The sequence below is a fragment of the Macrobrachium rosenbergii genome, chromosome 15, assembly GCF_040412425.1.
Source record: "Macrobrachium rosenbergii isolate ZJJX-2024 chromosome 15, ASM4041242v1, whole genome shotgun sequence".
NCBI lineage: Eukaryota > Metazoa > Arthropoda > Malacostraca > Decapoda > Palaemonidae > Macrobrachium > Macrobrachium rosenbergii.
In genome coordinates this window covers 58982942-59009297 of record NC_089755.1, presented here as the reverse complement: position 1 = coordinate 59009297, position 26356 = coordinate 58982942, and the positions used below count along the sequence as shown (strand labels likewise).

The window sequence follows — 26356 nt, the reverse complement described above, 5'->3', positions numbered from 1 at the left end:
ACATATAGAAAGTACGAGAAATTTCGATTAAGCTTCGTAGCTTAAATTGCAGCAGGAGAGAGAGAGAGAGAGAGAGAGAGAGAGAGAGAGAGAGAGAGAGAGAGAAGACTAATATGCATATTCACATGCCACCAAAGGCTTACTTTGCAGTTCTTAACTGTGTAATTCTGTCATTTGTGCGATTTATATTGTACAATTAACTTTGCCTTTTGATGTATCAAGTAATTTTGGCCGAATATCGAAATATTAACGATTTTGAAGGCAGGTGAGGTGCCTACCTGTTATTTACCTTACCTGAAATTTATTAGACTGTCTTAATGTATTTTTTCTGTCATTGGAATTGCCTTTCATGAAAAAAAAAATTAAGAATGGGATGAAGCATTTTAAAATTAGAAAGTGAAATTATATATATATATATATATATATATATATATATATATATATATATATATATATATATATATATATATATATATATATATATATATATATATATATATATATATATATATATATATATATATATATATATATATATATATATATATATATATATATATATATATATATATATATATATATATATATATATATATACACATATCTCGAAAACTAGACGGTCGAGAAATTATGAGTACTTTTGAGCAGTGAGGAATGTTGGTGGCAGGGCTTGAGATGTTAATCTCTTGGGTTCGACAGCGTTTGACGTGTTGACAGCTGTTTGGCCTAACCCCTCCCCCAAACCACCACAGGCAACACTTCAAGGAATCGTTCCTAACTTACCCCACGGCCCCGCTCCAGGGGTTGGTATTCCTTTAACAATCTTCCCCCGTAACGTCCACTCTGTCAAACTATTCAGAGATAAATGAAGGTTTTATTTTTGTTCACTTGCTTGAATGACCTGAAACTTGTTTCAATATTTCATCTTGATAAAACTCTCCTACCTTCCTTCCTTCCTGATTTTCTGCTTATATTATTCGCCAAAAAATAAGGAATATTGGAATAAATGAACAGTGCTGGAATACACAAGATAAAAAGAGGACTGAAAACTTTTACACTTATTCAATATTTATCTTTAAGACTTAAAAGGAAATTCTGAAGACTCCGGCAAGAGTTAATTGTACTTTTCAAATACATCACCATGTAATATCATTTGTCATAATCAGCTTTATTTTAACGAATAATATAACAAATATAATATAAAGATAATTTGATTTTGTTACGAAAATACACAAAACTGTCCTAGTTTTGTATTATATTGCCTATTTTGAATAGGCAAAACCAGCATAAACAATCAGATGTGAATATACATCACTTGTATAGGTATACATACATACATACATACATAAATACATACATATATAGGGCTGAAGGCATTCTGAACAAAGAAGGTGGCGCAGCGGAGGTGCTCTGGGGTCATGTAGCCTTCCCGGCTATGACGTCACCACAACACCATCGGGCAGCCATGCGCCACCCTGCCCAAAAACACAATCTCTCTCTCTCTCTCTCTCTCTCTCTCTCTCTCTCTCTCTCTCTCTCTCTCTCTCTCTCTGTCTAGTAATCAGTCTTTCTATCGGTCATTTATGCTACAGAATTTTACTGAGATTTGCATTTATTCATGACCAGGAAAAACATCTGTGCACATTTCTCTCGAGAAAAAGAAAGAAAAATAGTTTTATTTTACTCATTATTAAGACCAAATGTAATCAATTTTTGTTCGTGTAAAACAGCAAGTTTTAATGTATCTGATTTTGAAAGTATTCTTTAGGCTTAAGACGCTCGGAACTCTGAATAATCCTGTGATGTCCAGTCTGGCGCCGCCTTCTTCCCTCAGGCCATACCCTTGGGCGCTGCGCCACCCTGCCCAAAACACACGCTCTCTCTCTCTCTCTCTCTCTCTCTCTCTCTCTCTCTCTCTCTCTCTCTCTCTCTCTCTGTGTCAGTCTTTCTATCGATCATTAAACATTAACTTTTCCTATAGAAATCTGATTTAAACTTCACAATAATTTGTGAACTTAAAAAGAATCATCGTTACTTTGTATAAAAAAAAAATAAGAAAACTGGTTTTATTCTACTCATTAATAGTCACCCCATATAATACGGTAGTGTAGGCCTATTCGTCAAGTCTTGTTCGTATAAAACCAGGAATTTTAGGTTTGGCTGAAGGTAAAATCCTGAATTATTTTTCGTTTTTATAAATTTATTTATTGTGACTACATTTGCAAGGGTCGAGACGAAAGGGTCTCTGGAGTTGTGGAAATTGGAGGTGGAAGGAGAGCATTGGCTTCTCCCCCCATCCCCTTCACACACACACACACACACACACACACACAACATATATATAAATATATATATAATTAATGCATTTAATTGTCAACTCGAATAATACATATAATTCAATCATCACAAGAACCTGGAAAAGACAATACCAACCCTTTATATTTATAAACCATTTCTGTTCGTCATTTGTACCAAATCTTTAGATTAATTCTAGAAAAAGACACCGCTCATTATTATTATTATTATTATTATTATTATTATTATTATTATTATTATTATTATTATTATTATTATTATTATTATTATTATTTTGATTTTGAATGTGTTCTTTAGGGTTATTAAGACACTCGGAATTCTGAACAATCCTGTTTTGTTCTGTTTGGCGTCGCCTTCTTCCCTCAGGCCATATCCTCGGGCGCTGCGCCACCCTGTCCAAAACACAAGCTCTCTCTCTCTCTCTCTCTCTCTCTCTCTCTCTCTGGATACTTCCACTAATGAACTGATGGGACGCCTCTATTAACAAGTCCAGTTCAGTTAATAATAATAATAATAATAATAATAATAATAATAATAATAATAATAATAATAATAATAAACTTATAGTTATTCATATCAGCAATTCCAATTTTGTCCACGTTCTTTAGGCAAATGTTAACTACTGGAGAGAGAGAGAGAGAGAGAGAGAGAGAGAGAGAGAGAGAGAGAGAGAGAGAGAGAGAGACGAAGGGGCGTTAGGGGAATTTATTATGAGAATTTTATTTTGAATGCATAAATTTTATTTTCACTTCGTAATGTATTTTGCTTACTCTAGGTTTTACTCTTTCAAAGTAATGTAGAGAGAGAGAGAGAGAGAGAGAGAGAGAGAGAGAGAGAGAGAGAGAGAGAGAGAGAGAGAGAGAGAGAGTGTGTGTGTAAATGACTTTATGGTGAGAATTTTATTTTTTATGAGTAAGATTCATTTTTAGTTCGTAATGTATTTTTTATGCTAGTTTTTACAGTTTACAGTAATGTAAATGTTTGGATATTAAACTATAACAGAACTCTTATTTATATAATGAATAACTATAATTGTAATATGCAAGTATAGCATTTATTTCATATTAGCAGAAAGCATTGTAAAATGACTTCTGCGAGTAGGTGGAGCTTAAAAATTCCTATCTACATTCATTGGCCAATCTCAGACAAACTCAGCCAATCAGCGCTGGGTATCTGGATTATCGTGAGGGTGGTGACGAATCCATACCCAATGCCCGGGGTACATAAACCTCCGAGGTCGAGAAAGTAGACATTTACGCTCTGTGTGAGTTCCCAGATCAAGTCGCTGTATTTCACGCCAGTTTCATTTAACGTCAAAAGTCGAAATGAAGAAACGCGTCAGATTGAACGTAGACGGGAGAGTGGAAGTGAAGAAAGGGTCCTCTGTCAGATTCAGGGTCCTCAGCGTCTCGGTTACACGACGAGGGTACCGTTGTCACAAGAGGTTCCCTGGATACGCCTACAGGAAGCGGCTCTGTCTGGCAAGGAGAGCGCTGCAGAAGAAAAACATCTTCGCGAGGCGAATTGCCTTAATTTCCAGACGGAGGAGAGAAGAGAATTCTGAAAAGGAACTTCGTAGAATCTACCAAGACGTTATAGAAAACTTAAGGACCCGTATTTCTGAGGCTCTGAATACCAGTTCTAACGAAGCACAGCAACAGCAGGGTGTTCGTGATGACAAGTATCCCTCACCAGTCAAATCAGGGCACTCTCAATTAGCTGCTGAACCACTGGTAGTCCAGCCAGTTCAATCAGGTCCATCTTGTTCACGTCCCAGCGAGAATGTCTGTCTCCTACGACCAGATACCGTTCAGTCCCAAATTTCCAGGACCTGGATTTCACAGGATGCGGACGACAGTTCTGACGAAGAAATGCTGATAGTTGATGACGAAGATCACGCATTTTCCAGGCCAAGGATTCCAGATTACGTGGATGTCAGTTCGGGTGATGAACAGCAGCCAATGCAGCAACAGAATTTCCAGTCAGTTGAACCAGGGAGGCAAGTCCAGTCTGCTGAACGTCCTAGTTGTTGCCAGTCTGCTGAACATCCTAGTTGTTGCCAGTCAGCTGAACCTTCGAGTTGTTTCCAGTCAGCTGAACCTTCGAGTTGTTGCCAGTCAGCTGAACCTTCGAGGCCTTGGATTTCACAGGGTGTGGAAGACATTTCTGATGATGAAATGGTGAACGTTGATGCCGAAGATCACCGACCTTTCAGGCCATGGGTTTCAGCACGGCACTCCCAGTCACTGGAACCACCACGGCTATTACCACTGGAACCAGCAGAGCATTATCAGCCGCAGGAACAAGCGGAGTATCACCATCGGCAGGAACTAGCGCAGCATTACCAGCCACTGGAACCTGCACAGCATTACCAGCCACTGGAACCTGCACAGCATTACCAGCCACTGGAACCTGCACAGCATTACCAGCCACTGGAACCTGCACAGCGTTACCAGCCACTGGAACAGCTACTGCAAGCCCAGCCACACTATCCTTGCCCATGTTATCCTGGATGTGTGGACTGCAGTTCTGCTGAAGAACAGGTGGACTTCCAGGCCCGGGCAGGAGGATCTTCCAGGCGTTGGTTTCCGGAACCTCTGAACAATGACAGCTCGGATGAGGAAGAAGAGAGGAGAGTGGACAGAGAAGTCGAGCAGTATCTTCGCCCACCAGAGCCATCATGGTACTTCCAGCCAGTGGAACGACAATTACCTTCCCCATATCCTCTGGAGGTTGTTAGGCCGGTACCATTAATGACCCGTTACAGTCGGCCAGATGATTTGATGCTGCGTGAACGAGGGTATTTACAACCACGTGAACGAGGGTATTTACCACCACGTGAACGAGGGTATGTACCACCACGTGAACGAGGGTATGTACCACCACGTGAACGAGGATATTTACCACCACGTGAACGAGGATATTTACTACCACGTGAACGAGGATATTTACTACCACGTGAACGAGGGTATTTACCATCACGTGAACGAGGGTATTGACTACCACGTGAACGAGAGACTCTGGTGCCACCTGTGCAGGAGAATTTTCCGCCCCCTGATCAAGAGAATTTTCCGCCACCTGATCAAGAGAATTTTCCGCCACCTGATCAAGAGAATTTGCTGCCTGGAAGACCTGGAGTTTTCCGACCATGGCTATGAGACAATTTTATGATTAATTTATTGTTACTTGTACATGTATGGATTTATGTTCAATAAATTTTGATAGTAAAAACTTAATCCTTTTACTGTCCGTCCAATCCTGAAGAATACTTTGGAAATGAAAGGAAAGCATAAACTTAGAATGATTATGCTAAATACTTTGGAAATAAAATGAATGATTACAATAGTAAGCATTTTGGAAATAGAATGAAAGCATATACTTAGAATGATTATGCTAAGCACTTTGAAATAAAATGAAAGAATATACTTAGAATGATTATGCTAAGCACTTTGGAAATAAAATGAAAGAATATACTTAGAATGATTATGCTAAGCACTTTGGAAATAAAATGAAAGCTTATATTAAAAATGATTATGCTAAACACTTTGGAAATAAAATGAATGATTATAATAAATACTTTGGAAATGGAATGAATGCATATACTTAGAATGATTATGCTAAGCACTTTGGAAGTAGAATGAAAGCATATACTTAGAATGATTATATTAAGCGCTTTGGAAATAGAATGAGTGCATACACTTAGAATGATTATGCTAAGCACTTTGAAAATAAAATGAATGCATAGTTTAGAATGGTTATAATAAATACTTTGGAAAGAAAGCATTAAGCATTCTCTCTCTCTCTCTCTCTCTCTCTCTCTCTCTCTCTCTCTCTCTCTCTCTCTCTCTCTCTCTCTCTCTCTCTCCTTTTTCTAGTAGAATCAGTTTCATGAAAGTGGTCTAGATTTCTGGGTAATTTATGTTTGCAGACTACAAAATTTTCTGTCTAGCATAAACAACACACCAGTATGCAGTCTTTATACTTTTATAGAACTTGGAATATTGAGATTTTTATAACTTTTGGTTTCCCTACGATAATCTTCCTCTCCTTATAGTATCAAAATTAGGATTAAAGTATTTCATTATATGATTCTGATTAAATAACCCAGTGGTATTGTGTGGTTAACTGCTAATTCATAAAGCTATATTAATATGATTTTGCTTATAGCACTCATGTTTGGTATTAGAATCTTCTACCATTTACTGTCCCAAATTCTGTTTAACTTTAAACTTCAGGGGACTGACAAATTATATCAGGTCCTTTTTCGTGAGTCTGAATATTTATTTAAAGTTTTATACATAATACGTTTTGTTTATTGATTTTTATTTCCTGTTGGTCTGAGTGATGAGTTGTGGCATAGGAATGTTTGTGGACCTCAAGAAATTTCTGCTGAATCTAGAAGCTGTGGGGATTTTGATTAATGTTCATATTTTGTACTTATCAGTTGTTATATTAACCTTTTTATGAATAACATCATAACAATAGAAGAAAAACAAATCTTAGATTAAAAATAAGTTTTTGTTACAAAAATACACTTCTGGTTCTTTATTTATCTGTTTTGAATATTCAGGACCAGTTTACACAATGTGCTGATGTACATACATCTCGCTGACAAACTTCAGTCATAATCCTGTTTATTATATATGTGTGTATGTATATATATGGGTGTGTATATATATATATACATATATATGTATATATATATATATATATATATATATATACATATACATATACTTATTCATTTATTTATTCATTAATTCTTTGGGTTTAAGGCATTCCGAACAAGACAGTGATGGGACCGAGGTCCTCATGGGTATGACGTCACTACATCTACCAGGCGGTAGCGTACCACCCTTCCCAAATCACACAAACACAAACATCCACTCACACATCTGCACATTCACATACATTCACTACGGCAGCCCTGGGTAACCTGGATAGATAGATATAAATACACATATATAGATAAACAGATGGATAATATAATTAGTGCACTTCTAGCTTTCACGTGAATAATATAATTATGATCATCACGAGAACAAGAATTAGACAATTTCTAAGCTTTCATTTTTATAAGCCATTTTCCTTCGTGTATTGTAGCAAATTATGGAATAAGCTTTTGATAAGGCTACCAGACCTTATTTTTCTTATTATATATCAATGATTTTGAATTTATTCTTTGTGGTTAAGACTCTCGGGAATCTGAGCAATCACGTGATATTCACTGTTTGGCGTCGGTTGCTTCGCTCAGGCCATACCCCGGGGCGCTGGCTGCGCCACCCTGCCCAAAGCTCTCTCTCTCTCTCTCTCTCTCTCTCTCTCTCTCTCTCTCTCTCTCTCTCTCTCTCTCTCCTCTCCTCTCTCTCTCTCTCTCTCTCTCTCTCTCTCTCTCTCTCTCTCTCTCAAGCCATTTAACGAATAATTGCAGATTTATTGTAAATGGTATTTTCAACAGACAAATATATAAGGAATATTTTTGTAAATGTTATTTTCAATAGACTTATGCAGATTTACTGTAAATTCTATTTTAAATAGACGTTGCAGAATATTTATTGCAAATGTTATTTTCGATAGACAAATACGGAATATTTATTGGAAATGTTATTTTTAACAGACATATTAAGAGTACTTGTCTAAGGTTTTTCAATACATCTACACAGAATATTTATTGCAAATGTTATTTTCAATGAGCAAATCTTAGAGAGAGAGAGAGAGAGAGAGAGAGAGAGAGAGAGAGAGAGAGAGAGAGAAGGGAGTGGGGAGACATGTGGCATGTAGTACGTTGGGGAAGGGGGAGTGGCCAATGAATGGGCCAATGACCAGACTGGAAGCGTACCCTTGGATAAAGAATACCCGAGCGGGCCGGGTAGTTTAGCGAGTAGTGACCCATTAGTCATTCACGCTTTGAGAGTCTTGGCTTACAGTACTTGTTCCAACAATGGCTCCCTCTCCTCTCACCGGTGCCTCATCCAAAGAAGAGGACGTTTCTTCAACACCGAAATCTGGTGCCAGCCTGAAACGCCAGTGCCCCAAGGACGACGCCCCTCCAGAGAAGAGGGCGAGATTCGACCGAGTGGACGGCTACACGCAGACTCCTCTCGTGTTCCTGCGGAAGGATCTTTCAGACCCAGTTCTGTCGATGCCAGTGACTCGACCGAAGTCGAAGGATGCTTCGACGCAGACGGAGGGCGAATACGGGCCTAACTTTCCCTGCCAGGTCCAGGGAGATTTCGTGGAAGACTCCCTTCCACACATCACTTTCGACGTCCATGAGTTCATTGCTTATCTGGAAGCGAGTGGAGTTATGGAGTTTCTCGAGGTCGAAGGGAATGGAGTTGTGGAGTCAGAGTCAGTCGAGCTCAACACAGATAATGTCATGGAGTCGCTGTACTTCGGGCTCGAAGGGAATGGAGTTACGGAGTCAGAGTTCGTCCAGCTGGAAGAAAATGGAGTTTTGGAGAAAACGGAAGAGAAGAAGACACAGAAAGAGAAGAAGTTTAACTACGACAAGCTGAAGAAAAAAGGAGTCTGGATAAAGAAAACCAAAGCAGGAAAGTCACGAACGGTGATGACTTCGACCGAGCACTGCCCGTGGCAAGTCAAGAAGCCTGCACGGCTGCCAAGCGCCAGAGTCATTCAGTATTCGAGACTGAGGTGGAAAGCCAGCGTCGCAACCCAGACAATTTTTTGATTTTTATGTTGATGCCCTTTGATTTTTTGTTTTATGTTGATGTCCTTTGGTTTTTGTGTCAGTCTACTTACGAAACAAAAATTATGATTTTTTAAAAATTCTAGTGTTCCTGTTGAATAAAATGTAATTGATTCAATTTTATTTTTCTCAATTTTACACCTAGTTTTTGCAAGGGTTTCTTTTGAAGTAATTGTATCTGGTTTTGTTTTAAGAATTGTCAACATGTTTTAATTGGTCTTAATGTATTTTCTTTGTATTCACAATATCTTGTATAATAAAGATGATATGTTTTGCTTGTCTTGTTAACCTATGATTTTACTGAAGTGGCTATACTTAGTAGAAATTGGCCTGAAGGTCTTCTTTATGTACAATTTGAATAAAAGGTATTTGCATTAATATGGTAAAATATACCTCACTTAATTCATAATTATGAACACTCACAAGACTGCCTTGATGAGTTTACAGTAAAATTTTGCTATCGATAAAAAGGAAGCCATATGTATTTATAATGAAAAAAAAAAAGAATATTTTAAGGAAACAGAACATCAAATCATGGTAATGGCAGAGATGAGGGCAGACTTATTGAGATCTACTGACATGCACGAAAGTAACTCAGTTTTTAACGAATGCAGATATGGAGAAATGGTAGTTATCGATTTTCTAAATAAAAAAAAATGTAAGATTTTAAGTATTAAATGTAGGTAGTGTTGAAATATAAAACAAGTTACTAATATATAATATTTCCAGTTGAAAACTGTCCTGAAAATATATATTTTTGCTAAGAAATTTTGAAAAGTGAGAAGAAAATTTTTTTCTGATAATGTGGTGGTTTCCAAAATATCTTGACTTCGTGTCTCCTCAAGGTCAGTTTTCGAACAAGCTGTATGTGAGAGGCCATTCCCCCCTCCCCCCTTCCCACCCTTACCAGCTAGGTGACGCTAGGCCTACCTCAAACCGCACTCCCCCTCCCCCCCCAACGTCCCAACACCAACACTAACGATGAAAAAGTGAAGAAATTTCAATGGCTAATCTGCCGTTGTGATCACTATCTCCTGCTGCCTAGCGTTGAAGTCACCAAAGACAACTTTTGATTATCGCGCCCTCGTATGACATACTTCATACTCTAATTTTTAACTGCATTTTATTTCGGAATAAGAGAGAGAGAGAGAGAGAGAGATTCTTAATTCGAGTATCATTCACGCTAGGTTTCATTTTCGGAATTTAATGAATAAAGTTGTCATTTTACACTTTTTCTTAAATGTGTCCCGGATTATGTATCGCCGAATTAATAACAGTATTTATATAATTAATGGTATTTATTATCCAGTATGAAGACTGTGAACCTAACGGACACTGAATTTAGTAGTTAATAAAATTAAATTTTTATCACTAACTTTGAGACACAAGAAAATCCCAAAACCCAGTGTCTTTAATTTGCGTTGTTATTCCTTTGGATAGTGAATTTCTCCCTATGGTCATGGTATTAAATTCCTTTCCTCTTTGTTCATAAGTGAAATTTTGAATTTGTCATGTGTCTGACAAAGTATTTGTCTGGATATTTTGTCTAAAATGGACTCTTGTTTTATTTCCTAGTGTTTTCTGTCTAAATTCGAGTTAATGATGTTTGTTATTTTAAGTTATTTTACAAGGTGATATTTAAGACTAAATTGTTGTTGTTTATATAGATTTCATCTTGTAATATTTTCGTTTTTCTTAATTCCATTGAGAATTTTTCTTCCTGGGTCATGTCAGTTACCAAATTTACTAACTTGCTTGTCCAATTTATACACACCCATTCTGCTACGCCTTATTTATAGTCCTGTATATCTATAAATATTTTATGACAAATTAGAATGTGTAAGTGTTTAAAAAACCTCAATTGATAATTTTATGCACGTAATTTTGACTTGGTCTATTCATGGAATATTTTATTCAATAATTTTCCCAAAAACTGCTAAAACATTCTTCATAAGGAATAGTCATTGCTTCTTGGGCGGGCTTGGTATTGTTAAAAATCTTGCGTGGTTCCCAATGACTCAGTGGCCACTACGTCACCATATACCGGGACCACGTGGTCACCCCAAGGATTTGTTTTGGCGCTGGGTGATGCACTTATTCTGGGCTCTTTGTGCTTGTAGTACTAATTATCACTGTAAAATGTTGTTTCTTAGATATTTTGGGGGGTGTCACGATTTTATTTTGAGATAGGTAATACAACGTAATAAATATATAATATGTACAATATAATATACTATAATGTATAATACAATGTAAAATTTGGAAAAAAATATAGTGTAATATATATTTTATTGAAATCTTCACAAGAGTACAGAGTACAATGTAATATAATATAATATAAGATATAATATAATATAAATAAAAAAACATAGTAAATATATATTTTATTGAAATCTTCACAAGAATACTAGGTTTTCGTATTTATTTCCAGACATTTTCATTCGTATATTGAAGCAAATCGTGGAATTCTGTCAAAGATTCTGGGTCATATTTGTTAAAGAAAATGTATTGATTATATTTCCGGGGGTGAAGACGTCAAGACTCCTAAACAACCAGGTGATGGGACTTAGCCCGGGGGGGTGGGGAGTGTTTAAAGGGACTGTAACCCTTAAGGGTATAACGTGGCTACGTTCCTTTGGGCAAAACCCTGGGGCGCTACACACCCATCAGACGGCCATACGCCACTCTGAACTGCCGGCTTCCTTCCTAAAACACAAACATGCTCTCTCTCTCTCTCTCTCTCTCTCTCTCTCTCTCTCTCTCTCTCTCTCTCTCTCTCTCTCTCTCTCTCTCTCTCTCCATGAGATTTTAGTCCATTTTTAAATGAGGTATCTGTTTCCTGATATTTTTTCGTTGTCAGACAAAATTTCATTATGATCATTTCATCTAAATCTGGGTATTATTTGCTAATTTTTTTTTAACTTAGATTTTTGTTTATGAAGATAATCATTTGGCTACATCAGATATTCTATTCATGAGAGATAAAGGACTGGTAATTTCCAAATATGTAGAAGAAAATTTTAATTGTCTTAAAAATGCAAGATTTTGATGATTTAATTTATGCAATCTTTAGATTTAAAACAAGTTACGCTTTTACTGCCTTGTGGTACTCCTCTTGGCAGTTTTGATGCAGATTTAAATGTTTAAATTTGTTCTTTTAAAGCCATTTCAGTGTCTCATCTTCAATCCATTTTATTACCAAATCTTATACTATTCTCTCGTGTATTAAAAGAGCTTTGAAAAGTGAGAAGGAAAATTATTGATTCCGATAGTATGGTATTTGGTAATCAACCCGGTGTCATTTTCATATCGATCTGTGTGAACAGGACACCATGGAGGCGTTGGTGGATTAAGCCAACCGCCTTTCAGGGTCCTCCCAACTCCTCAGCACCGCACTGCCACAAACACACACACACACACACACACACACACACACACACACACACACACACACACACACACACACACACACACATCCGCTTAAAATCGATCCCAGTTCACCAGGGGATAATTTGATCTGTTTACCCTAAAGACCCTGTTTTCCAGAGGCTTAATTACTTACTGGTGAGATGATACAGCTTTCAAAATTGAAAAATTATCAGTAGGCTATTGATGCATATATATTTTTTTATTCTTCATATCGAAACGACGATTTCCGATGAGATAAATAAATCAGTATAAACTGTTTTTGTCACAGTTGATGTGTTAGCAGATAATTTCCCGATTTGCATATTTTTCATTATGATAAATTGTTGATAATGGTTGCCATTCTTCTGTATGCTTTCTATAATTTTTGATGACTCTAAACTGTTATTCTTAATGTTTTACTTTGATTGTTTATTTAACTTTTGTGTCTTTTTTTCCTTGGTAATTTTCTGTGTTGAACATCATTTTCGGGTATTTTTTGAATGGTTTTATGTCATCTTAACTATTTCATTATGGAAATCTTGTTGTTCATGCATTCTATATTTTCATTTTAGACTTTAGGTTAGGAAAATATTTAAGCTGATGAATTTATCTCAAAGTTTTTGTGGCAACTGATATTGAAAAAATTAACTTTTGTATACTTTCATCTGTATTTAACTAATTAAAATTGTTAAATTACAATAAATAGGAATTACCACAATTGACTCCAAAAGTGAGTTAAACCCACGAATTTTCAAGGCTATTAATCATATTTTTGTTCTTAAGGGTATCGAAAGTTTATGGGTAAAAAAGTAAGGAATTGTTATATACTTGTTTAAGGTAACTCCATCAATTCCCATTCAGTCATTTTATATGCTTTAATACCATAAGATCCAAAAACCATTACTTTCATACTTCAGCTTCATCAAATAAAAGGGTTAACAAAACTGGCAACGAAATTCATACTGTTTATTGCATGACACCAATAGCGTCAAGTTAAGTAGAAAATGAATAAGAAATTAAGCTAAAAACATTATAAAACAAAATATGAAATAAATAACGAAAACCGACTTTAAAGTAACAGAACCGTGGCACAAGACAACTTCAGCCTCAAGTCTATCGATGAACCGATGGAGTTTTAAGTTGGTTCTGGGAAAGTCATTTTCTCGAAATGACCTAGGAACAGTTGCTTCTGATGACGTCCACTCCCTTAGGGCTTGTAAGGGCGGGGATTTTTATGGAGAATTGAGGCTCCTTCATGCCTCAAGTCTTCGATGAACCGTTGGAGTTTTTTGGTTCTGGGAAAGACGTTCTTTTCCGTTTCTTCTTTGGTGACGTCCCAGGAACAGTCGATTGGATGATGTAAACGTTCGGAGGATTTTTATGGAGAATTGGAGGCTCCTTATGCCTTTCCCGATGAGCTCGTTGTTCGGATTTCTCTTCCTTCTTCGGAGTTCGTTCCCTTTTCCGTTTCTTCTCAGGCTTTTGCTTCAGGAACAGTCCGCTTGGATGATGTCCCGTTCGAGACAGGATTCTGATGAAGAATTGGAGACACTTTCTGCTTTTCCCGATGTGCTCGTTGTTCGGATTTCTTTTCCTTCTTCGGAGTTCGTTCCTTTTTCTGTTCCTTCTCAGGTTTTGCTTCAGGAACAGTGCGCTTGGACAATGTCCCGTTCGAGACAGGATTCTGGCAAACCGCATGATTCTGACGAAGAACTGGGGACACTTTCTGCTTTTCCCGATGAGCTCGCTGTTTGGATTTCTTTTCCTCCTTCGGAGTTCGTTCCTTTTTCCGTTTCTTCTCAGGTTTTGCTTCAGGAACAGTGCGCTTGGATGATGTCCCGTTCGAGATTTCCCGATGTACTCGTTCTTCGACTTTCGCTTCTTTAGTTGGAGTTCGTTCCTTCCTTCGCTGTTCCTTCTCGTGTTTTGACTTCACCGAAGTCCTTACCCTCGAAGAAGCATCTCTGATGTCCCCCAATATCCCTGGCTTTGGCTTCACCGATGTCCTTTCTCTCGGAGAAGCATCTGTGATGTCCCCCAATTTCACCCTCTTCTCGGGAGGGCAATCTCCTCTCCTGCTTTCTGTGGAAGGGCGTTTTCACTGCTACAGGCGACGGCTGGCCTCCTGCCGAAGCTCCATCTTGACTAGTAGATGGGATTCCTTCTGTAGGATTCCCCCCGGAAGAACCCCCTTGAGTGGCGATGGGGGTTGGACGAACTAAAGACACCCCAGGAGGGACACGGGACACCCAGACGCGAGAGTACGGGGGCATCGTAAAATTCTTGTCGACACGAACTCTTCAGACCAACGGAATGTCAGCTGTCTTGCCCAGGTGGCAGTCTGCGCGCCCATACTTAACCGTGGCTTTGATAGGACCTGCCCATTACAGGCCTCTGGCCAATCAGAGCAAAGCAGGGAAACCCACGGTGTCATTCATTGGCTAGGAAAGTTTATATCCTGTATCATCCCCGCCTCCCAAGATATACCTACTCAATCTCTCGTTTAGTTTCTTATATGGATACTGTTTTAACGTAATGGAAAAGTGTTTCTTAGAAAATGAAATTATCTAAAATATGAATATGCCCCTTTATTATTTTCATAGACACGATACACAGATTGATAAGATTAATGGACGATTTGCCGTTATGATCACTACCGCCCTAAACTTAGCGTTGAAATCTCCAGCGACGATAATGACAGCGTGTTGCTTTCTCTCTAATTGTCATTCTTTTTTTCTGCAATTTATGCATTATATGATAACGTTTGATCTGCCTATTATTTCAGTATTGCAGAGAGAGAGAGAGAGAGAGAGAGAGAGAGCTACCAATAACAAGCAATTCTATTGATGATGTTTACATTTTCACATCGGAATATATCCTCCGCTTTATTTTTAAGTTTTCCAATAAGATTCGCAAGAAGAAGACAAAGATCCTGTAAATCAGTCATTCTCTTTATAATTTAAGAACGGACACCATATTCTTTGGAAACTTGAATTTCAAGTAATGGCCCCTGTGGGCTTGTCCCATATGAATAGGATTCATCTTCTGAATAATACTAATAATAATAATAACAGCCAACATTATTCACAAAAGTAGCAACGTCAACATAAGAAGATTAGTCGAGGGCGCCGCCATAAATATAGGAGAATCATTTAAGGGAAACAAGTCGTTCGTTAACGAGGACCCGCTAGTTAACTTTCATGCAATCAAAACATTTATTAAAGGTTTTAATGTTAGGACAGGCTCCTACTTTCCTTCGTCTGATGGTGCCGTTATCGCCGACATCACCCCGCAGACACCTTATAACAGCCGGGATTCCGAGGATGTCACCGCTAACAATGAATTACATGCAGAACAACAACAACGGGTGAGGAGATCAAGAAGAATAGCCACGCGGAATATAGGAAGAGGAGAAGCAATCACCTAGTTGGATAGCTGTTGACCGTCCCGCTTGTCGCCTCGTCCGTTGGAAAAACACATCGTTGAGGTCGTCCACTGGTTCCACACTTGAAACCGGAGCTAACATATTTACTTATTATGTCAATAATTTTTAGTTCGACTGAAGATGAACCCAGGACAGGGTTCGAAAGCTTTTGCAACTTTTTTGTAACTTTATTATAAAATCAACAAGAATACCATTGAATATTATTGTGGACCTGATATACAGCAATAATAATAATAATAATAATAATAATAATAATAATAATAATAATAATAATAATAATAATAATAATAATAATAATAATAATTTGTCATTGTCAGCTTTAACTGCAGTACATTTCATCCTTATCATACATTCATATCATCTGTATAGACATCAGTCATTCAGATATTTAGGTCGATTTCCATTTCATCTATTTTTTTTAATTGCGATTTACTCTTGACCTTTACGTTAACAGCACCTTCGTTTTATTCACTGATATGACTATGTGTACTTAATATGCATAAGTTTTGTTGTATGAATGTAACGTATATTTGTGTATGGATCTGTTGTGTGTATGAATGTTTACTTGTTTGCAAATGCTAGAAAGGTTGTATTTTCAGTTTACTTACCAATTGTGACTGTTGTTTAGATGTGTTTTTAATATAGCATTCACTATATATTTTTTTGTTTATGTATATTGTATATAGCTAAGAGCTGAAATAAAGTATTAATAGCATTTCAAAATAATGCAAACATAATGCTATGTAAATAGAAAAAATAAATTTACATAAAGTGCAGTTTCATTCCTTAGTCAAATCAGCTTTTTTTTTTAATCTAAATATATGTCAAAATGTATTCATTTAATAAACTTTTTTCAATTGTTATAATTGAATCTTCTTATTTTTAGTGTAATTCAATGTTGGTAGGCAATTTAGAAGAATCAGTTCTAACTGTTCAGCGTTTTAGAATTCATCGTCAATAAAACTTAATAAGTAACTTCTGCTATATGAAAATGATCTTGTTTGTGTAATCTGAGAGTTCTGCTTAGATATCTTGGATATTAGCTTATTTATTTATATTGCTAGATTACTTCAGTCCTATTTATTGATATCGCTAGATTACTAGAGTCCTATTTATTCATATGGCTAGATTACTAGAATCCTGTTTATTCATGTTGCTAGATTACTAGCGATATGTTTATTCATATTGCTAGATTACTAGAGCCATATTTATTCATATTGTTAGATTAGTAGGGTTCTATTTATTCATATTGCTAGATTACTAGAATCCTATTTATTCATATTGCTAGATCACTAGAGTCTTATTTATTCATATTGCTAGGTTATGTTATATTTATTCATATTGCTAGATAACTTCAGTCATATTTATTCATATTGCTAGATTACTAGAGACATTTATTCATATTGCTAGTCATATTTATTCATATTGCTAGGTTATTAGTCATATTTATTCATATTGCTAGATTACTAGTCATATTTATTCATATTGCTAGATTACTAGTCATATTTATTCATATTGCTAGATTATTTCAGCCATGTTTATATTGCTAGATTACACCAATCATATTTATTCATATTGCCAGATTACTTCAGTCTTAACTAGATTACTATAGTCCTATTTATTCATATTTCTGGATTACTTCAGTCATATTTATTCATATTGCTAATTTAGTTTACTTCAGGTAAAGGTAAACAAAACATGTTAAAAATCAGGTACATTTATTGTGTATAACAACAATATCGTCAGTAAAAACAGATAACAGTAATAAAACATAAAATCCAATATAAAATGCAGCATAAATACACTTGTCAACATTTCAACAAGTGAAAGTTCCATTAAGAGTCGAATTCATCACTTGAGGGGCCGAGAGGGGATTTCAAACAATCCCTCCGATTCCAGCTTGTCGATGTAGCTATGGAGTTCCAAGTTGGCCCTGGAGACAGGTATTTCAAAGACTCCTTCCGCCTCGAGTTGGTCGATGTAGCTGTGGAGTTTCTCGTTGGTCCTTGGGAAGACGTTGTCCAAAAAGTCCCTTTGGATGGTGCTGGTGGATGTGGTCCTACTCGGTGCTGTTGCTGTTCGGCTGACGGGCATCAGGAAAGCCGGGTCGAAAGGATCTGGTAGAAAAGTGAGAGAAGGAAGAGGGTCTCTTCCCTTGGTCGACTTCGAGGGTTTCGGTTTCTCCTTCGGGGTTTCCACTGGTCGTATCTTCCTCTGAGTTTCCACTGGTCGTATCTTCCTCTGAGTTTCCACTGGTCGTATCTTCCTGTGAGTTTCCACTGGTCGTATCTTCCTGTGAGTTTCCACTGGTCGTATCTTCCTGTGAGTTTCCACTGGTCGTATCTTCCTGTGAGTTTCCACTGGTCGTATCTTCCTGTGAGTTTCCACTGGTCGTATCTTCCTGTGAGTTTCCACTGGTCGTATCTTCTTCTTCGGAGCTTCCACTCGTAACTTCAGCGGAGTTTCCAGTGGTGCTAATTTCCTCGGAGCTACTGCTGGTGGTAACTTCTTCGGAACTACTGCTGGTGGTAACTTCTTAGCAGCTCCCGCTGGTGCTAACTTCTTCGGAGCTACCGCTGGTACTAACGTCTTCGGAGCTTCCACTGGTGCTAACTTCTTCGGAGCTACTGCTGGTGGCAATTTCTTCGGTGCGTTGGGTACCGATGCGCTGCTTGAAGGTCTCCTTTCTTGAGAAGCATCTCGTTTCACCCTCTTCTCCGGTGGGCCGTCTCGTCTGTCCCCGTGGCGTGGACGCTTCGAAGAGACGTTGGAACGGCTTTCTCCTCCTGTAGGGGTCGCTCCTGAAGAACTTCCTTGAGTGGTGGTACTGGTGGTGGCAGTGGTGGAAGGGGTTGTTCGTCCCAAAGACACCCCAGGCTGGACGCGGGACACCCAGACACGAGAGTAAGGAGGCATCTTGGAGATGAGATGTTGACTCTAGAGGTTCTGACAACAGAATGATGGATGCCCAGCCTGACGGTCTGGGCATCTTGTGATTCATGTGGGAACTGCCCATTACCGGCCGCTGGCCAATCACAAGCTTGGAACGTTAACCTCCTAGGGTCTTACGTCATTGGTCCGGCTCTGAGACACCCAACCCCCTTACCTCTCCCATTTTCCCTTCTCTCGTTTTACGGCTACAGAAAAATAAATATATTTTATAAAAGAATAGTTTCTAAAGTATGTTTCTTCTTTATTTTTTACTAGAGACGATGAACAAACGTTGTTGTTTCTTTATAAATCCAGTGTTGTGGTGTATATATTTATTTATATTTATTTCCGTAATTTTCAGTTTGCATAATTATTTTGATCAGTTTCTTCCTTGCTGATTTTAGTTACCAAATGTACTAAGTTTATTGTCCCAGTACACACACACACACACACACACACACACACATACTCTTCTTAAATTTTATGTTATGATTAATTATAACGTGTCATAGCACTTAAAAACATCCTTGTTATTAATGAGTTCATACTAGTAATCTCCGCTTCAGTTATTCATGAAAAATGTTTCCACTCAATTTTCAAGAGCGTAGGAAAACTGTTTGAAAATGAGAATATATATATATTACTATGAGTGGGTTGGATGTCAAAAAACTTATATAACTCCGGATTCAGCGCCCGCCTGTTGTACTTGTCGCTCCACCTACCCATTGCTTTCCCACGGTAATACAACCCTCATTCTCATTGATGATTATTTGATCAATTATTGCATGACTTGTGGGTTGCTCTATGAGCAACTGTGGGTTCCAGTGGCCACCCCAAAATTTTGGGCGCTGCCTCATGGGTCCATTCTTGGCATATTTTTCTTCTGCTGGACAAAGATGTTAAAATATATTTTTCTTAGTCATAGATGTCCTCAGGTCCACTCGAAACATGGCTACAAGTTTTGGAGCAAACTCAAAACAAAGGTACTTGACCCGGTTTTTGGAAATTAATTTTCTATATATTTTGGGGGGGTTAAGAATAAGCTGGTGGTATGCCAGCACGGGCTCTTGCTCATAGAGTGGCCCGGAAGAGTCATTCGATGATATGGAAGTGAGAAAATTATCATAAGAATGAGAGCTATGTCACTGGTAGAGAGAGAGAGAGAGAGAGAGAGAGAGAGAGAGAGAGAGAGAGAGAGAGAGAGAGAGAGAGAGACATGCATCCAGTCCTGGCAAGTCTTAGACAGCCAGCAAGAAAAATATACAAGTTTTATCATATGAGACAAAGTGGGAAATTAATCATATCTTCGGAGTTATCATGCCACATTTAATTTGCACATGAAAGTTTCCATAATCAAAAGCATATATATTTTTTACGGGTAGGGATGAGCAATGGAAGAAAGGTTAAGATTTTTAGTTGAAGAAAAAGTAGATTTTTTCACCTCGACTCTAGGAAAGATACGTAATTGCTCGTCTCCCTCTCTCGAGGCACCTGATCCCAGATTTTGGAAATTTATCTTGTATACATTCTTGGGGGTTGAGCTTTCTGAATTCTGAAGAACCACGTGGTGAGGATCGGGTGTTTGGAACAACAGCAGTATTCCCGGGTTCCCGGGTGTGGCGTGGGTTGCTTTCCTCAGGCCATAGCCCCAGGCAGAACACCATTGCCCCGGGCAGAACACCATTGCCCCGGGCAGAACACCATTGCCCCAACGGCAATGCTTCACCCTGGCCCACCTCTCCCCTACCCAAAATATACTTTCTCTCTCTCTCTCTCTCTCTCTCTCTCTCTCTCTCTCTCTCTCTCTCTCTCTCTCTCTCTCTCTCTCTCTCTCTCTCTCATACACCAAGCGTCAGAACTTCATAAAGACTAGTCTTTTAGACTCTTTTGCATTAATATTATAATTTCAAGATACTATTTTTCTGAGCATGTAAGATAAGAGTATTTTTATCGAAAAAAAGTACAATTTGTTTATCCTTATTTACATCCTGAAGCAAATTACATCACCCTAAATAATAATAACGCTATTATATGCTTCATTTGTTTAGGACGTCAAATTTTGGGTTTACCCGGACATATTATAAACCCTGAATATGTGTACCGTTTATTTTTAATGATACGCTTTTGGAAGTCTCTGAGTTATGTTGATGTAACGTTCAGTTTATTGAGTTATCTTTGGCACAGGATCATACTGGTTTGGTATTTATTTGAATATCTTTCCTTTGGGTTAAGACATTTGCAGTTATGGAAAGTCAGTTGGTAGGAACAAAGATTTCTGTAGGAACAGTGACATTTTGGGGTGGTGGTCAAGTCCATTAGGCGATAATCCTGGGGCGTTACTCCTCACACCAACCGTCTGAACGCACCACGCTGGCCTGCCTGTATCCTACCTAGAACATTCTCTCTCTCTCTCTCTCTCTCTCTCTCTCTCTCTCTCTCTCTCTCTCTCTCGGCACCGAATAACCTTACCTTCTAGTGTCACTTTTGATGGCTCAAACCAGAGCAATGAATCTTTAGCCACAAAAGCACTACGTAGGATCTGAATGCAATAAAAAGCCGGTCTTAAATCCATCTTGCTCTATATAAAAAAGGCCTGAAAACGTAAGTTAATAAAATGATTAATGGAGTACTCTCTCTCAAGTTATAAAAGGAGAGTTCTCGTGTTAAGTACCGTTTTTTTTTTCACAAGAGATTTCGATCATTGAATTAACTAGGTTACTTATGCTCACTCAGTTATTGAGTAAACAAAAATAGGGTCTGAGAATTTTGTCTTATAAAAATATGACCTATGCCAAGGGGCTGGAGAGAGAGAGAGAGAGAGAGAGAAGAAGAGAGCGTGTTAGCGGAAAATGAGCGAGAAATTGCAGCACTTTAGTTTACCTAATAATAATAATAATAATAGATCGTGCTTGCGTGTTAGCGGAAAATGAGCGAGAAATTGCATGCACTTTATGTTTACCTAATAATAATAATAATAATAATAATAATAATAATAATAATATCATCACAACAATGAAATTGCTGTTAGTGATTTAGTATGGCACCTAATGATGGTTAACAGTTAAGATATATGATTAAAAGATCAATAGTATATATATATATATATATATATATATATATATATATATATATATATATATATATATATATATATATATATACATACATACATATACATACACACACACGTACACACACATGTATATATACATATGTATATATATACATGTATATATACATATATACATATATCTATATATATGTATAAATATATATATGAAATCTGATTATAAAAATGAAATTGAATTTTAAAACACTAACCTACGGGACACACTTAATCGTAAGCTCCACCATATTCATAAAAATGATTCAGGCAGATACTTGATGACGTCAACAGAGCAACCAGTACGTCATAAACATTGAGGAGTGACGTCACGAAATTCGTATGGTAGTGTGAATAGCACCCATTTCAAATTGTCCAATAATTCGATAATCGAAAGTGATGAAGCGTGGATTTACGACCGACAGAGAGAGAGAGAGAGAGAGAGAGAGAGAGAGAGAGAGAGAGAGAGAAGCGGACTGGGTGATTGACTTTGTGCAAAACTGGCTGACATGCATTTTGCGTGTTAACAATTGCACTCGAGCCGGATAGAAATAATAGGTATAAGCACGCTCTCTCTCTCTCTCTCTCTCTCTCTCTCTCTCTTACACGCGAAGCCGGCCTGGAACACGACACGCGTTCACATGTTCTGGAAAGGTCGTGGGTGTATCAAGGTAAAAATAAACCTTGTCTGCAGGGAACAACACTGACCGGATAATCAAATAATTCTCATATATATATATATATATATATATATATATATATATATATATATATATATATATATATATATATATATATATATATATATATATATATATATATATAATGACAAATATTCGACCGTTTATTGTCGTATCTAATACCACCAGAAAGACACCTTCTAAGAGCTTTTTCAACACCCAGTTATGTAATCTATCCCTTCTAAGTGTACAGCTTACACCGGTCATTATAGTTGTACGTTCAACTCAAAATGGTAAAGACAGACCCCACATCATTGCTTCAGCGTCTTTAAACTCAAAAATAATAATCCAGGCAACTCTGTAATATCATCAGAATAACTCCTACAGAGAGCTTTATGCAACACCCAATTACATGATCTATCCCTTCCAAACGTACAGAGCACACCTGTCATTATGTCGCAGGTGCGACACGCAATCTCATCAGACCAGTAATCGGCACTCGGCAACTCCCGTCGCGTGAGCAGGCAAAATGTCACTTAGGGTAAGAACATTAGTCATACTCCGGACGGTAATCTTAATTTCGACTGATAAACGGAATAGGGAATCGTTTCACAGCACGTAGGATTATGGACTGGGCTTTGATTTTCAATACCTGGTTTTGAAAACAGGAGTATTGGGGATTTTTTTTTTTTTTTTTTCCGGGTGCGTGTGCTTTGTAAGACGTCGTATGCGCAGTTATTATGGAGGCGGCTAGTAATCCATCATTTGAATGGAAGTGTTTTCTTCTGATAAGAACTATTTTTGACGAATGTTTTCGTATTTTATATATATATATATATATATATATATATATATATATATATATATATATATATATATATATATATATATATATATATATATATATATAATTTCTATATCATCCATCCAGGCACCACACACACACACTCTCTCTCTCTCTCTCTCTCTCTCTCTCTCTCTCTCTCTCTCTCTCTCTCTCTCTCTCTCTCTCTCTCTCTCTCTCTCTCTCTCAGCATTGGCCCATATGTTAGTCTGGATTCTGAGTCTCGATCTTCTCTTATATTACCAAACTCTCTGACGATATGAGAGAATCCTTACCGTCAAGGGGAAGGAGCAAAGTTGTAAAAATGAGGAAAAACAGAGGCAAACGGAGAATTCCGGAGCTTTACCTTAGCATGACTTTCATTCCAGTTAGGAATTGTCTTGGATTTGTGTATGCTAATCATATTGCATTTCATCTCTGGTCCTATGAATATTGGTTACCACGTATCACCCAAATTCTTCGCATGAGTGGTTATCTAGTTCTTGAGACACTTAAATAATTCTTTTGCACTTTTTAAAATGATAATATTGCGTGTCTAAATGCTTAAGGACGAATTTCGTATTGATATATTAATGTGAGCCCCAAGATAGAAGCATTCATTGGTAGAGATGCTGAAAAATTTAGTATAGTATTAGAAGCGTGCGTAGGTATGAATACTAAATCTTTTGGTCTAGTTCGTGTATTAGCTGTAAAATATATCCTTTAGCGCAGAACATAAATCAGAATTCAGTTTTAAGATCAGAACCTGGATTAGCCATGAAGAACATGTGAGATCTTTCAATGAAGGAAAAACATTCGTAAATACAGATAAAATCTAAATAATTTGAATCAGAAATCTAGCCGAGACGAAAAAACTAATTAAATCAGACTTAAAGGCGATATAAAGGAACATTTAAGATATTTTAATGAAGAAAAATATTCGCTGATACAGATTAAAAATTCTGAATATTCTTAATCAGAAATGTAGCTAATATGAAAACCTTAATTAAATGAGACTTAGACATTGAAAAAAGACTTTGCATTGTAGTTAATTTGGCATAACCTTCTCCCTCACAGCTAACAGATAATCATTTCTGAATATTTTTAATCAGAAATCTGGCTAAGATGAAAAAACTAACTAAGTCAGACTTGAAAATAATAAAAAAAGAAACATTTTACATTGTAGGTATAACCTTCTACTCCACAGCTAAAAAGAGACTTTTTACATTGTAGTTAATTCAGTATAACCTTCTACCCCACAACTAAAAAGAAACTTTTTTACATTGTAGTTAATTCAGTGTAACCTTCTTCCCACAGCTAAAAAGAGACTTTTAACATTGTAGTTAATTCAGTATAACCTTCTAACCCACAGCTAAAAGAGACTTTTTATATTGTAGTTAATTTAGTATAACCTTCTAACCCACAGCTAAAAAGAGACTTTTACACTGCAGTTAATTTAGTATAACCTACTACCCCACAGCTAAAAAGAGACTTTTTACATTGTAGTTAATTTAGTATAACCTACTACCCCACAGCTAAAAAGAGACTTTTAAAATTGTAGTTAATTCAGTATAACCTTCTACCCCACAGCTAAAAAGAGACTTTTTACATTGTAGTTAATTTAGTATAACCTACCCACAGCTAAAAAGAGACTTTTTAAATTGTAGTTAATTCAGTATAACCTTCTACCCCACAGCTAAAAAGAGACTTTTTAAATTGTAGTTAATTCAGTATAACCTTCTACCCCACAGCTAAAAAGAGACTTTTTACATTGTAGTTAATTTAGCATAACCTTCTCCCCACAGCTAGCGTCCAAGGAACTCTCGTGGAACGGTACCAGCTGGAACCGCGGGTTCTGGAAACCAACGGTAGCCTGGTCAGCACGGAGGTGGTATCCAGTCAGACTGACCTGGTGGTTTGTATCTGGGCTAAAGTGTCCTATTTCAGACGTCCCTCTGTGGCTATAAGCATAGGCAGCAGAGATACCACTTTCGGAGATGTCAGTGTAGGTGGGTGTCATAGGATATGAGGTACAAAATGCCAAGTAAAAATGTTAAAAATGCCTTTTTGTTTGTAGTTGTAAGTTTTAAGTGGTTATAAGTTTAAATAAAAATGAAAGATTACAGGGCCTGTCTTTACTGTCTTTTTCGTGGAACGCTGATTGGATTGATATCAGAATTTGAGTAAAAATATCCTTTCACATTCCACCTTTGAATGGAAAGTTACTGGAGGAATGTTTTAAATTCTAATCGAAGAACTGGCTTGTTACTGATAAATCTATATGGGTTTATTTCTTATACATCTATATGGATTTTTACAATAATTTCTGTAAACATTCCGTTAAGAACCCCTGTGATTTAATTAATCTATATGGAGTTTTATAATCATTTTTATAAACATTCTGTTAAGAACCTCTGTGATTTAATTAATCTATATGGAGTTTTATAATCATTTTTATAAACATTCTGTTAAGAACCTCTGTGATTTAATTAAGCTATATGGAGTTTTATCATCATTTTTATAAACATTCCGTTAATAACCTCTGTGATTTAATTAAGCTATATGGGTTTTTATAATAAATTTTATGAACATTCTGTTAAGAACTTCTGTGATTTAATGACATTTATATTGGCAGCTAGATGATTGAAAAATGATTCATTACTACAGCCAACAGAATTTAACCTGTTTAAATATTATGACTTGTCTATATTCACCTTTTCTGATAAATAACTTAAGGCTATCAGATCTGTATTTTGAATTTTTGATCATTAAAAAAATATGATTTTAGGGACAGTTTATTGTGAAAACTGCGTGAAATTTTACTATTGATGAATTTGATTAATGTTTTACGGTATCTTTAGCCTGTTGTCGTTGTTTGTTCTGATAGATTAAGTGACACTGCTTTTCCAAGCCAGTCATTATTAACAGACAGGAAATC

The 26356-nt window shown here is 36.9% G+C and overlaps 1 protein-coding gene across 2 annotated transcripts in view; it reads left to right on the top strand.

Moving 5' to 3' along the window:
• The window catches only part of LOC136846817 (uncharacterized), a 52903-nt gene that overhangs the window by 26195 nt on the left and 352 nt on the right, over nt 1–26356 (top strand). For both annotated transcript variants that reach the window (XM_067118077.1, XM_067118078.1), the window contains exon 4: nt 25224–25427. In XM_067118077.1, the coding sequence (XP_066974178.1) occupies nt 25224–25427 (204 nt within the window). The remainder of the gene's footprint in view (nt 1–25223; nt 25428–26356) is intronic.